Source organism: Eubalaena glacialis, chromosome 13 (assembly GCF_028564815.1).
Source record: "Eubalaena glacialis isolate mEubGla1 chromosome 13, mEubGla1.1.hap2.+ XY, whole genome shotgun sequence".
NCBI lineage: Eukaryota > Metazoa > Chordata > Mammalia > Artiodactyla > Balaenidae > Eubalaena > Eubalaena glacialis.
Window position 1 is genome coordinate 24,035,449 of NC_083728.1, and position 13,167 is coordinate 24,048,615.

At 42.7% G+C, this 13,167-nt stretch overlaps 3 protein-coding genes across 11 annotated transcripts in view; 1 reads left to right on the plus strand and 2 right to left on the minus strand.

Annotated features, from left to right (window-relative positions):
• The window catches only part of CNBD2 (cyclic nucleotide binding domain containing 2), a 177,973-nt gene extending 170,043 nt beyond the window's left edge, over positions 1 to 7,930 (minus strand). For all 4 annotated transcript variants that reach the window (XM_061210171.1, XM_061210170.1, XM_061210169.1 and 1 more), the window contains exons 1-2: positions 7,676 to 7,930; positions 5,242 to 5,295 (exon numbers count right to left, since the gene is read on the minus strand). In XM_061210171.1, the coding sequence (XP_061066154.1) occupies positions 5,242 to 5,295; positions 7,676 to 7,879 (258 nt within the window). In that variant the 5' untranslated portion in view covers positions 7,880 to 7,930. The remainder of the gene's footprint in view (positions 1 to 5,241; positions 5,296 to 7,675) is intronic.
• Positions 7,931 to 8,127: 197 nt separating this feature from the next.
• Positions 8,128 to 9,004, plus strand: SCAND1 (SCAN domain containing 1). The gene has a single exon (XM_061210173.1). The coding sequence runs from the start codon at positions 8,214 to 8,216 to the stop codon at positions 8,751 to 8,753; it is 540 nt and encodes a 179-aa protein (XP_061066156.1). The 5' UTR covers positions 8,128 to 8,213; the 3' UTR covers positions 8,754 to 9,004.
• Positions 9,005 to 10,463: 1,459 nt separating this feature from the next.
• The window catches only part of PHF20 (PHD finger protein 20), a 134,015-nt gene continuing 131,311 nt past the window's right edge, over positions 10,464 to 13,167 (minus strand). For 5 of the 6 annotated variants that reach the window (XM_061208296.1, XM_061208295.1, XM_061208294.1 and 2 more), the window contains one exon: positions 10,464 to 13,015. In XM_061208296.1, the coding sequence (XP_061064279.1) occupies positions 12,873 to 13,015 (143 nt within the window). In that variant the 3' untranslated portion in view covers positions 10,464 to 12,872. The remainder of the gene's footprint in view (positions 13,016 to 13,167) is intronic. The other variant, XR_009703173.1, reaches the window with a different exon arrangement.

Genomic DNA, 13,167 nt, shown 5'->3' on the forward strand with positions numbered 1-13,167 from the left:
ATGAAATAGAAACAAAGAAAACAATAGCAAAGATCAATAAAACTAAAAGCTGGTTTTTTGAGAAGATCAACAAAATTGATAAGCCATTAGCCAGACTCATCAAGAAAAAAAGGGAGAGGACTCAAATCAATAAAATCAGAAATGAAAAAGGAGAAGTTACAATAGACACCGCAGAAATACAAAGCATCCTAGGAGACTACTACCAGCAACTCTATGCCAATAAAATGGACAACCTGGAAGAAATGGACAAATTCTTAGAAAGGTATAACCTTCCAAGACTGAACCAGGAAGAAACAGAAAATATGAAGAGACCAATCACAAGTAATGAAATTGAAACTGTGATTAAAAATCTTCCAACAAACAAAAGTCCAGGACCAGATGGCTTCACAGGTGAATTCTATCAAACATTTAGAGAAGAGCTAACACCTATCCTTCTCAAACTCTTCGAAAAAATTGCAGAGGAAGGAACACTCCCAAACTCATTCTATGAGGCCACCATCACCCTGATACCAAAATCAGACAAAGACACTACAAAATACGAAAATTACAGACCAATATCACTGATGAATATAGATGCAAAAATCCTCAACAAAATGCTAGCAAACAGAATCCAACAACACATTAAAAGGATCATACACCACGATCAAGTGGGATTTATCCCAGGGATGCAAGGATTCTTCAATATACGCAAATCAATCAATGTGATACACCATATTAACAAATTGAAGAATAAAAACCATATGATCATCTCAATAGATGCAGAAAAAGCTTTTGACAAAATTCAACACCCATTTATGATAAAAACTCTCCAGAAAGTGGGCATAGAGGGAACCTACCTCAACATAATAAAGGCCATATATGACAAACCCACAGCAAACATCATTCTCAATGGTGAAAAACTGAAAGCATTTCCTCTAAGATCAGGAACGAGACAAGGATGTCCACTCTCACCACTATTATTCAACATAGTTCTGGAAGTCCTAGCCACGGCAATCAGAGAAGAAAAAGAAATAAAAGGAATACAAATTGGAAAAGAAGAAGTAAAACTGTCATTGTTTGCAGATGACATGATACTATACATAGAGAATCCTAAAGATGCCACCAGAAAACTGCTAGAGCTAATTAATGAATATGGTAAAGTTGCAGGATACAAAATTAATGCACAGAAATCTCTTGCATTCCTATACACTAATGATGAAAAATCTGAAAGAGAAATTATGGAAACACTCCCATTTACCATTGCAACAAAAAGAATAAAATACCTAGGAATAAACCTACCTAGGGAGACAAAAGACCTGTATGCAGAAAACTATAAGACACTGATGAAAGAAATTAAAGATGATACCAACAGATGGAGAGATATACCATGTTCTTGGATTGGAAGAATCAACACTGTGAAAATGACTATACTACCCAAAGCAATCTACAGATTCAATGCAATCCCTATCAAATTACCAATGGCATTTTTTACGGAGCTAGAACAAATCATCTTATAATTTGTATGGAGACACAAAAGACCCCGAATAGCCAAAGCAGTCTTGAGGGAAAAAAACGGAGCTGGAGGAATCAGACTCCCTGACTTCAGACTATACTACAAAGCTACAGTAATCAAGACAATATGGTACTGGCACAAAAACAGAAATATAGATCAATGGAACAAGATAGAAAGCCCAGAGATAAACCCACGCACCTATGGTCAACTAATCTATGACAAAGGAGGCAAAGATATACAATGGAGAAAAGACAGTCTCTTCAATAAGTGGTGCTGGGAAAACTGGACAGCTACATGTAAAAGAATGAAATTAGAATACTCCCTAACACCATACACAAAAATAAACTCAAAATGGATTAGAGACCTAAATGTAAGACTGGACACTATAAAACTCTTAGAGGAAAACATAGGAAGAACACTCTTTGACATAAATCACAGCAAGATCTTTTTTGATCCACCTCCTAGAGTAATGGAAATAAAAACAAAAATAAACAAATGGGACCTAATGAAACTTCAAAGCTTTTGCACAGCAAAGGAAACCATAAACAAGACGAAAAGACAACCCTCAGAATGGGAGAAAATATTTGCAAACGAATCAACGGACAAAGGATTAATCTCCAAAATATATAAACAGCTCATTCAGCTCAATATTAAAGAAACAAACAACCCAATCCAAAAATGGGCAGAAGACCTAAATAGACATTTCTCCAAAGAAGACATACAGACGGCCACGAAGCACATGAAAAGATGCTCAACATCACTAATTATTAGAGAAATGCAAATCAAAACTACAATGAGGTATCACCTCACACCAGTTAGAATGGGCATCATCAGAAAATCTACAAACAACAAATGCTGGAGAGGGTGTGGAGAAAAGGGAACCCTCTTGCACTGTTGGTGGGAATGTAAATTGATACAGCCACTATGGAGAACAATATGGAGGTTCCTTAAAAAACTAAAAATAGAATTACCATATGACCCAGCAATCCCACTACTGGGCATATACCCAGAGAAAACCGTAATTCAAAAAGACACATGCGCCCGAATGTTCATTGCAGCACTATTTACAATAGCCAGGTCATGGAAGCAACCTAAATGCCCGTCGACAGACGAATGGATGAGGAAGTTGTGGTACATATATACAATGGAATATTACTCAGCCATAAAAAGGAACAAAATTGAGTCATTTGTTGAGACGTGGATGGATCTAGAGACTGTCATACAGAGTGAAGTAAGTCAGAAAGAGAAATACAAATATCGTATATTAACGCATGTATGTGGAACCTAGAAAAATGGTACAGATGAGCCGGTTTGCAGGGCAGAAGTTGAGACACAGATGTAGAGAACAGACATATGGACACCAAGGGGGGAAAACTGCGGTGGGGTGGGGATGGTGGTGTGCTGAACTGGGCGATTGGGATTGACATGTATACACTGATGTGTATGAAATTGATGACTAATAAGAACCTGCAGTATAAAAAAACAAACAAACAAAACAACTAATACTAAACTTTCATTGGGTTATTTGTATGGAAATATGTTAATATGAATGTTTCAGACATTGCATGAAATTTCTAAAAATCTTATATGTTCTGGTATAATGTTATAAGTCATAATCCTAGTTATTACTTTAAAATGTATATCTCAGAAATAACTAATTTTCTTGTCAACTGCATTATTATGAACTTTCATCAAATCTTTAACTGTGGTCATTTTTAAGTCTTTTGTCATTTACAGACAGTTCTGGGTGTACTCTGATGCTTTTGCAAATATGTTCCTATAAAAGGGTTTCATCAAGAAATTCATGGAAAAGACTCTGACAAGTACAGGTTTCTGGTAACTGACTGTACTGTACTGCTGAACTGAATGAGTAAGCATTTTCAGAACTCTAATGAAAAACTGATGAACTCATAAAAGTGCTAACAAAAGATCAAGATAAAAAAAAATTAATTACATGGGACTGAGTGAACTGATGAGGATGAGTATAATTTTTGTGACTTTCTGTTTGAATTAAAAAAAAAAAATCCCACAAGGACTCAGAGGCAAAGAATATACAAATCAATTTTCACTGCAAAGTAAAGGAGCTGTTACAGTGGAGGATTACTGGACTGAATGTCAATATTATGACATAGTATGAGTGTGTTTCATGTTTGGTAATTGCAATCATTGTTGCTTTTGTTGTGGTCATCCATGTACAATGCTTGGTGTCAGTCTATTTATCTCTTGTAAAAATAAAATACAGTGTGTGTGTGTGAAAAAAAAAAAAAAAAGAATAAATAATGAATTCCAGTGGCAACCAAGATGGAGTAATCCCATTACAGCCTCTCTCCCTCATCCGTTACAACTAAAAACTCTGGACAAAATACAAACAGCAACCAACTTCAGAATCTGAAAAGCAAATAATGCCAAGTGGATTTTGGGAGTGAGGGTAGTAAAAACTTGAAGAAACAACCCCAGCGGGGCTGAGTTTCCTGGTTTAATGAAGGACACAAGTTACTAAACAAAATTCAATTGTATTTTTATATACTATCAAACAATTAAAAATCAAAAAAATTTAAACAATACCATTTATAGTAGCACTAAAAACATGAAATACTTAGGTATAACAAAATATGTGCAGGTTCTGTATGCTGAAAGTTATAAGACATTGATGTAAGAAGTTAAAGAACATCTAAATAATACCAGACCTGGTACTGGTTCTTTTACATATATTCTCTCATTGACTCTTCAGAGCCATTCTGTGTGTTATTATCCCCAGGCTCAGAAAGAGTATATGACTTACCTAAGGCCATATTATAAAAGAATTCACAGCAGGTTTATTTGTGATAGCCCCAGATTGGAAATAACTCAAATGTCCTTCAACGGGTGTCTGGTTAAACACACCATGGTACATCCACACCATGGATTATGACTCAGCAATAAAAATGAACGAACTATTGATACACACAAAAACCTGGAAGAATCTCCAGGGAATTATTCTGAGTAAAAAAAAGCCAATCCCCAAAAGTTACATAGTAAATGATTCCATTTATACAACATTTTTGAAATGAAAAAAATTAAAGAGATGGAGAATAGATTAGTGTTAACTGCGGTTGGGGATATGGCGTATGGGAAAGGAATGGGTGTAATTATAAAGCAGCAGCATGAGGGACCTTTGTGATGATCAAACATTTCTAGGTATTTATGGTGGTATCGTTGCACTAATCTACACATGACAAAATTGCATAGGCCTACATACATACACAAATAAGCGCATATAAAACTGGTGAAGACTGAATAAACTCTGTGGATTATATCAATGCCAGTTCCCTGGTTTTGATATTGTACTATAGTTATTACCACCGGGGAAAACCAAGTGAAGTCTGCACTCTTTTTGCAATTTTCTGTGCATCTGTGATTATTTCCAAATAAAAAGCTTTTAAAAAAATAGTGTCTAGGCTTCTGTTCCACAACCCCGAACAATGTGCCATCAAAAGAGAAAAAAATCTGTCTGAAAGAGTCTGGAAATCATTATTGGAGCTCTCCTTTCACAGGCATGGTCTGCAATCCACTGCTTGTCCTCTTTAATCAACATTTACTGAGTGTCAGCTGGGAGTCAGGCCTTGTGTTGGAAGCTAAGTGATATGAGATGAATGAGTTATCATCCATTCCCATGGGAGCTCCCAACCTAGTGCTAATAAAAATGTCTAATACGATAAGAGCATTGGACTAGGAAGTCAAAAGAATTTTGTCCTCCTGGAAACACTTACTAGGTTTTTGATTTTGGACCAATCCTTTGCCTCTTGGTATCTTGATTTCTTAACCTGCAAAATTCAGGAGAATAGAATGCATGTAAATATATATTTTAAACTTAACCTGAGCCCTCCAGATGGGTTCAAGGCTATCTGAAATTACCTGAAATTGTATGCAGAAGTATGTAAGTGCATCCTTCTTCTAGAAGAGGTATTATTTTTTAAAAAATAGATTTTGGGGGCTTATAACTGAAACTGATTTTGGATTTAATCTCTGAGGTCCCTTCCATTCTAATATTCTACAATTCTAGTAGAACTCTAAGATGTCTCCTTCTATCTCTAATGTCCTGTGATTCCAATAGGGATGGAAGAAATGGGCTAGAGCTCTAACACTCGTGATTCCCAGTACCACAAGAGTTCGTTCCCTTCTGCAAGAGGACAAGGATTCAATTTTTCAACATGGAATTCTAGGCTCTTTATGATTTAACCTCTAATTGACCTTCCAACCTCAGCTCTTATCCCTTCCCCAGACCTCACCTCAGCCTGCAGTTTCCACAAAGCTTTGCTCCCATTCACTCTGTGCCTTGGTACAGACAGTGCCTTCTACCTGGAATGCCCCTAACTCCACCCTTTTTCTTCTTGAGTCTAGGCTTAAATGTCCCCTCCTGAGTGAAGACTTCCAGGACCCCTCATCCTTACAGCAGGGTTTGGTGGGCTCCCTTAGCCCTGGATACCACCTGCCTATTACAACACAGGAAATAGGACTGTTGGTTCACTCAGGGCAGCAAACCCAACTGCCAAGGGGCCTGGCAGAGGAAGGAAAGGTATGAAGCTGGTAGGTATCACATACTCTAGGCCCCTGTTTTCCCACCTTTGAAAAGAAAATAGGGAAAAATACTGGCTCTAAGGAAAACGACAACCTGAGAGCAATAGTAAATGAACTCTTCTGAATGTTAATGTAACATGAAACAACATTCTGTTTCAGAGAACAATAGGGAATGGTGAGTGGGGATTGAGCCTGAGTGGAACAGAGTATTTGTCTAAAGGAAGGAGACTCAGCTCCAGCTGATTGTTAACTGGCAGGAATGTGGGTGGGTCCAGTGCAGCCAGCTTGTCCACTTTTTCAAGAAAAACTGGAAATCCAGATTTGCACGTGAAATCTCTCAATTTTTACATATTACTAACTAAAAACATTAAAGACCCATTGTGATGACTTTCAAGGTTTTCAGGCTGTGGAAACTGTTCTGTGAGGATCTACTTCAACCCATTTACAAGAGCACATCCTATGGGGGAAGCAAGTTTTACATCAGGGCCACTGGTGTGTTGATGGCTGTTAAAGAGGCCCACTCATTCTGCATAGAAATCAAAGGTACTGCAAGGGTTATACAAAATCTTCATAAGGGACCCCTGTCTCTCCCTTAGTTTCCCAGTCTGTAAAATACATACAAAACATATTTGTGAGCCAGTTGTCAAAAAGAATATCACTTACCAAAGGGCTGTCAGAGCTACATGCTTTTACCTGCATCATCTCACTGAATTCTCATAACTACTAATGAGGTTAGTTCTAGTACATCCACAGTTTACAGATAATTAAACTGTAGCTCAGAGACAGCAATTTACTAAATGAAGACAAACATTTAAAAAGCCCTTTCTTTCCAAAGTCTTCACTATTTAATCCCCTCAGCAACTCTGGCCTAAGGCAAATAAACCCTTCGGGGATTCCACCAAGGCAGCCTGACTCCAATAGGGTAGCACAGTTTTACCGTTCAACGTATGTATAATGAAAACCATATACGTAATGTAAAATTTTCTAGTAGCCACATTTAAAAGTAAATGACACACATGAAATTAAGCTTAATGATATATTTTATTTGACCCAATATATGCAAAATACTACCAATCCAACATGTAACCAATATAAAAAATTACTGAGATATTTTACATCTTTTTTTCATACTAAGTCCTGGCTGTATTTTACATTACATCACATCCCAATTCCCACTAGCCACATGTGAAGGGCTCAGTAAGCATATGTGGCTAGTGGCCACTATATGAGGCTACGCATTTAGTCTATTTAGTAATCCTGAAATTAAAAGCAAAACCCAAAGAGCCACCTGTCCCTTGGTTTCAGAGGCCACGCCAAAAAAAAAAAAATCGTAATGGCAAAAAGTTCTTGAGGATTTACTTTGTGCCATGAAAAGGGCAACTTTTACTACGTGTGTTGAAGATCTTACACACGTTATCTTGTGTCATCCTCGCCACAAGGCGGGTGTACTGCCCTCCTCTTTTGAGTGAGCGAGAGAACTTTCCCGAGTTGGGCCCTCCTCCAGCGCCCGACAGCCGTCCCGCTCCCGCCACCTGCCGGGCGCCAGCCCCCGGGAGCCATTGGTTCGCCATCATCCTAATTAGGGTCAAGTAAGGAGGCGCGCATGCAGGGGCAGACGCAGGTCACCTGCAAGCCGAAGCGATCTAGGCGGATAGGGACCCTTCTGGGCCCCTTCTCCTTAGACTTGGGCTTGCGCTTGGGCTTGGGCTTGAGCGGCGGCTCCGGCACCGACTCCTCCTCCGACCCCTCCTCCGGCTCCTCCTCCGACTCTTCGACTTCTCCTCCTCCTCGAACTGGTGCTCGGAGGCGCCACCAGCCGGAGCCAGCCATTGCACGCTTCGACTGGACGGCGGGCCTGCGGCAGCCACAGCCTCCTGCCGCGACTCAGGAACGCGAGGGGGCGCCGCTTCCGGGAGCCCGGACTCAGCTTCCGGACGCTCGCGCGCCGAGCTCACCATAGAGAAGCCAGCCGGGACGCCCACTTCCGGCTGCCCCAGGCGCTTTGCGGGCGCTGGTAGGCTGGGGGCCCCCACCGCCCCTCTCCCTCTGGGTCGCGCGGGCTCCGCCCTTTAGCGGAAACGTCTCCCTCTTCACCCCGCCCCCTCACAGACGCAGTGCTGCGCCCACAGCTGCCAGACAAAGAGTGACGTCCGGAGCCGGAGTCATGGCGGCGAGTGAGCCAAGCTTGTCAGTAAGCGAGAGCCTCGCGCCACTGTCGGGGAAAGAGGAAGGGGCCGGCCTGAGCTCAGGCCCGGAGCGTAATTCCATGGGCTCCTCCTCGACTCCTGAGACCTCACCGCCTGCCCCCGAGTCGTCCAGCCTCAACGCCGCGGCCCCCGAAGCAAATCCTACGTCTCCCGCGGCGGCCGCCGCCGCCCTGGAGCTGCCCCTCGGGCCCGCGCCCCTGGCCTCCGCGCCGCTTGCCGAAGCCGCTCCGCGATCCCCCCCAGGCCCTGGCGGCTCCCGGCCCGGCCCGGAGACGTTCCGCCAGCGATTCCGGCAGTTCCGCTACCAGGACGCGGCAGGCCCGCGGGAGGCGTTCCGACAGCTGCGGGAGCTCTCCCGCCAGTGGCTGCGGCCCGACATCCGTACGAAGGAGCAGATCGTGGAGATGCTGGTGCAGGAGCAGCTGCTCGCCATCCTGCCCGAGGCAGCGCGGGCCCGGCGGCTTCGCCGCCGCACGGACGTGCGCATCACCGGCTGAGCGGCAGAGCTGCGGGCGGCCGGGCCCGGGCGCTCTCTGGACTAGAGCCATGATCAAATCCGAGGCCCTGAGCCTGGCTCCCCATTACGCGTTAATGACAAACGAGTTTTGGCAGTTCCTGCAGTCTCGTGTGTCCATTTCGTTCGTCCTTTACCGTGCTTATTTTCCCGAGCCTATTTCCAACCTCCTTTCTGGCTGGTGACGAAACCAACTTGGGAGCCCATGAGAATAAAGCCTTTGTTTCTCATTCACTTGGCCATCGTTGGCTTTTGTGGGATCATTATGTGTTGGTTAGGCCTGGGCCGCCACATCTGGGAAATTTTTTTCCTGCGCGTTCCCCAGCGCCCCACTTGGGTTTCCTTTGTTTTGTTGGAGTCTACGTTATGAGGGCTCCAGCAAGCAGCCTGTGTTCCATCGTCGCCCCTACCTCTCACTAGCTAGAATTTGAGCTTGTTTTCCTCCCTAAGAGAACAGATGACAGTGTTCTGTTGTCTTGTAGATGGCGGTGGGTCGTGCCGGCAAATAGCTGGCTCTACTAGTGCTTATTTAAGTGGCTATTGCTATACCAATGCTGCCACCAACTTGCTCCATTAGCCTGCCCTTTGGGCACAGACTTCCCCAAAGGCCCAAGTTATAGGGCTATTTTAGTAAGTGTTTAGTGCAGGTGTTTACAGAGATAGGCTAGTTCTTGTTTGTGAGCTCTGGTTTAAGCCTCCATACTCGCCTTTCTTACCAAATTTTAAGGCTCTTGAAAGATTTAAGGAGCATATCTGGTGTGAACTAATGGATTGCTACTCACTTTAATGTCTCTCCAACTGCCTCCCTTAACTTTTTTAATAAGCATAATTGTTTAGGAGGGAAGAAGCAATGTGGCAAGTAATAGGGAAGCTCTGCAATATAACCTTAGAGCCGACTCCATTCCTTGAGTCTTCCGCACACCCAGGAAGGAGCTGATTGGGGTTCATAGGCCGTTTGGCTTGGCCTCAGAAGGGTCCTAATTGCAGTGGGTCCCATCTTTTAATATAAGGCAGGCCAGACCTATTTTCCCTGCACTGCTTTCAACAATCAAAAATTGAATAGTCCTGCAGCTCACATCACAAAGCATGAGCCAGACTGGGCTAGAGGGTGGTGTGGGGCATTTTACTTTTGAATATTAAAGACACTTAAATGAATTCAAAAGTATTTTGCATACTTCCTTGGGATTTTGGATTTAAGCCTGCATCTGCCTCCCTGCAGAAGATACATCTATTTAGAATGTAAAAGCAGACTTCCTTTAAAAGGTAATGTTTATAGAAAATTAATGCACATTAAAAACAGGATAGATGGGACTTCCCTGGTGGTGCAGTCGTTAATAAGAATCTGCCTGCCAATGCAGGAGAGACAGGTTCAAGCCCTGGTCCGGGAAGATCCCACATGCCACAGAGCAACTAAGCCCGTGCGCCACAGCTACTGAGCCTGCGCTCTGGAGCCCGCGAGCCACAGCTACTGAGCCTGTGTGCCACAACTACTGAAGCCTGCATGCCTAGAGCCCATGCTCTGCAACAAGAGAAGCCACTGCAATGAGAAGCCCGTGCACCGCAACAAAGAGTAGCCCCCGCTCACCACAACTAGAGAAAGCCTGCATGCAGCAACGAAGACCCAATGCAGCTAAAAATAAATATTAAAAAAAAATAAATTTATATTAAAGAAAAATAGGGTAACTACAACAAATGACTGAAACGTAGCAACAAAAACCTGTTTTATTTTTTCCAAATACAGATACAGAAGTTTGCATGTTTTGCAAATATTGCTTCAAAGCAACATTTCTATATACAGCGCCTTCTGTTCTAATAGCGCGTAAACATAGACATGTATCCACAGTGCAATGCTGGCTCATCAAGGGTCCACCTTGCATACACTCATCACTTAAACAAAATGATTAGTCAAACCAGAACTGTTTTTGTCAAGGCAATTTTTTTTATAGGTGGATAGTTTTTCTCAAAAGAAAACTTAGGTAGTGTACATATTTCTAAATGGTAACAGTAATATTTGCAAATAACAGTTTCCAGTGCTCCAGCCTGGGGTTAATTCAACTTGACCCAGGAATTGGGGATGGAGCCCCTCAACATGGCTTTAAATTAGGGAAGCACACTGGGGTTTACCAGAACTTGGAGTCACCCCCTGCTTCCCTAAGGACAAAGGTCACAATGAGTGAAATGGGATTATTTCCTTTACAAAAAGCATACATTAAACCCAATAATGGCCACTTCGCAAAATTAGGGTAACTCAGTTTCTTCTTTCATCTTGAAAAAGACATGAGATTGACTCCCTTAAAGTTACAGCTTCCCCAGAAGTTATGCTCAAATGTGTTTTCAGGAAAGAAAAATCAGTAATCTAATAAGTCACCATACCTCACAGTTGTGGCTACAGAAAATCATCCTGTTTCTTCCCCTTTCAGACAAGCTTCACACAGTTCTTATAATGTGGCCGTCTGATAAATTATGCAAAACACAGATGCCATGCATACTCCTTGAGCATTTCTTCCCACACCAGAAACACCAACATTAGCAATGGGAAACAACCTCTTACAGAGGAATTGTGTCAGCTTTACTACAGATGTCATAGCCACATGTATTCCCTCTGATGGATGAGCTACAGCAGGTCAACTTGTCCTAAATTCATTTCATATCAAATGGTGAGTTAAATTACTAGACAAAGCATACCCTGAAACAAATCTTGGTACAGAGGGCTTTGTGACTGCAATGACCTGTACCTTAAAGCCTAACCATCCCAAGGGTCACCGGAGATACTGTCATTGCTATTGAGATATTGGCTACTTCACGTTTACATAGTAAATATTTGCAGCATATAACATTACAGATTCATAAACCCATAATTAACTTGTGAGTGTTAATGGATAGATGTGCTTTGATTTTTGCCTTTAGTGATAGGAAAACTAAATGGTAAAATGGGTCACTCCTCAAAGCATGGAACATTTTCTTTAACTTTGCCTAGTAAGGAAAAACAAAACAATTACACGTGGAACCGTAACCTGGAAGAGTAACAAATATTGTCTCAAAAGGTACAAACTGTACCTGGACCTTAAGCAGCATAATCACCTTGATCTCACAAAATAATACGAACAGGAAATTTAAGTGTTAAAGTATATTAAAACAATTCTGAAAATGCCAACTACTGAACATATACCCTTCGGGGAAGGAGAAAAGCGGCAGCAGATGTAGAATCTGGTTTGTTTACAACAATACAAAGCAAGGTAATTCCCCAAACCACATTCTTTGTAACAAATCTTTACAGTGAGAGTTCAAATTTGGGGGAACCATTTTTTGGACATTAAATAGAACTGGTAAGCTGTCAAGAAGTGGGTAGAAAATGCTGTCCTTTGGGTTCCAGACCCTGCCTGCTTCAGTTTGGAATTCCTCCTAGATTCTTATTACAGTGAGATTCTAGTTCTTCCACAGGCTGTATGGGTTCTGCTACAAAAGACACAACCCAGCCAATTCTGGGGTGAAAGCATACAAAACTTGTCCCCGGTACCATGAAGTCATGCAAGAGAGGTGGTGAGAAAGTGAAGAGTTCTAAGAAGGCAGGGCACCAAGGCCTCTGCTCCTTCCCAACCTCCACAGAATGGTGAAGTCACAACATTCCCACGAAGCTGGAAAAACGAAAATGATGCCTGCTGCCTAAATCCATGCCAGGCAGAAAACCAGAAGGCTTGGCATGTGCCCCAACCTGACAGAGAAGTCAATTAAATAAGCTGCAAGTTGAATTTACAACTGTTTCCGACTAAACTTTTTTGGCTCTCATTCCATTTATCATCAGTGGCACGATTTCAAGTGAAGTTTGTGCAAAAAGACTCACTCTCCATTCAACAATGTGCACAGAAGAAGGGAATCCCAAGAGTCTATTTGCTACCTTCTTGGTAGGCTTCGAGATCAGAGTGCCCTCCCTTCCAGCAGCCAAAACGGCCTCTTTGTCCAAGTCCATCACACCCCTGCCCAGATCCCTGAAGTCAGTCGGTGTCACGTGCATTCGGCATGCTAGGTTTATTTATTTAAATATGTGAAGCTCCTCCTGCAGGTGCCCCAGGATTGTGCCCCCATTAGTGTGGGGTGCCCAGTTTCATGTTGAGCAGCAGAGTGCGATCTGTTGCACCTTGCCCAGGTCCGTCAGCAGCTGCTTGATGCAATGCTTGAGCTGCGGAAGCCTGGCCAGAGGCTCCGGGGGCTCCAGCTCCCCAGTGTAGTCCAGCCAGCTCTCCAACACTGTAGGCAGAAGAGAGAGGACCCGGTGAGTTCTCAACACTTGATATGCAAGAATGTCAGCAAGAATTTCAGCACTTTATCCCACCTAACCACTCATGGGGGACGGGGAGGGAGGGCCATTTCAGGCAACACTGACTCATCACCCTCTCTGC

Excerpts from the sequence above, each read along its gene's own strand:
- SCAND1 (XM_061210173.1), top strand. The coding sequence starts at position 8,214 with ATGGCGGCGAGTGAGCCAAGCTTGTCAGTAAGCGAGAGCCTCGCGCCA.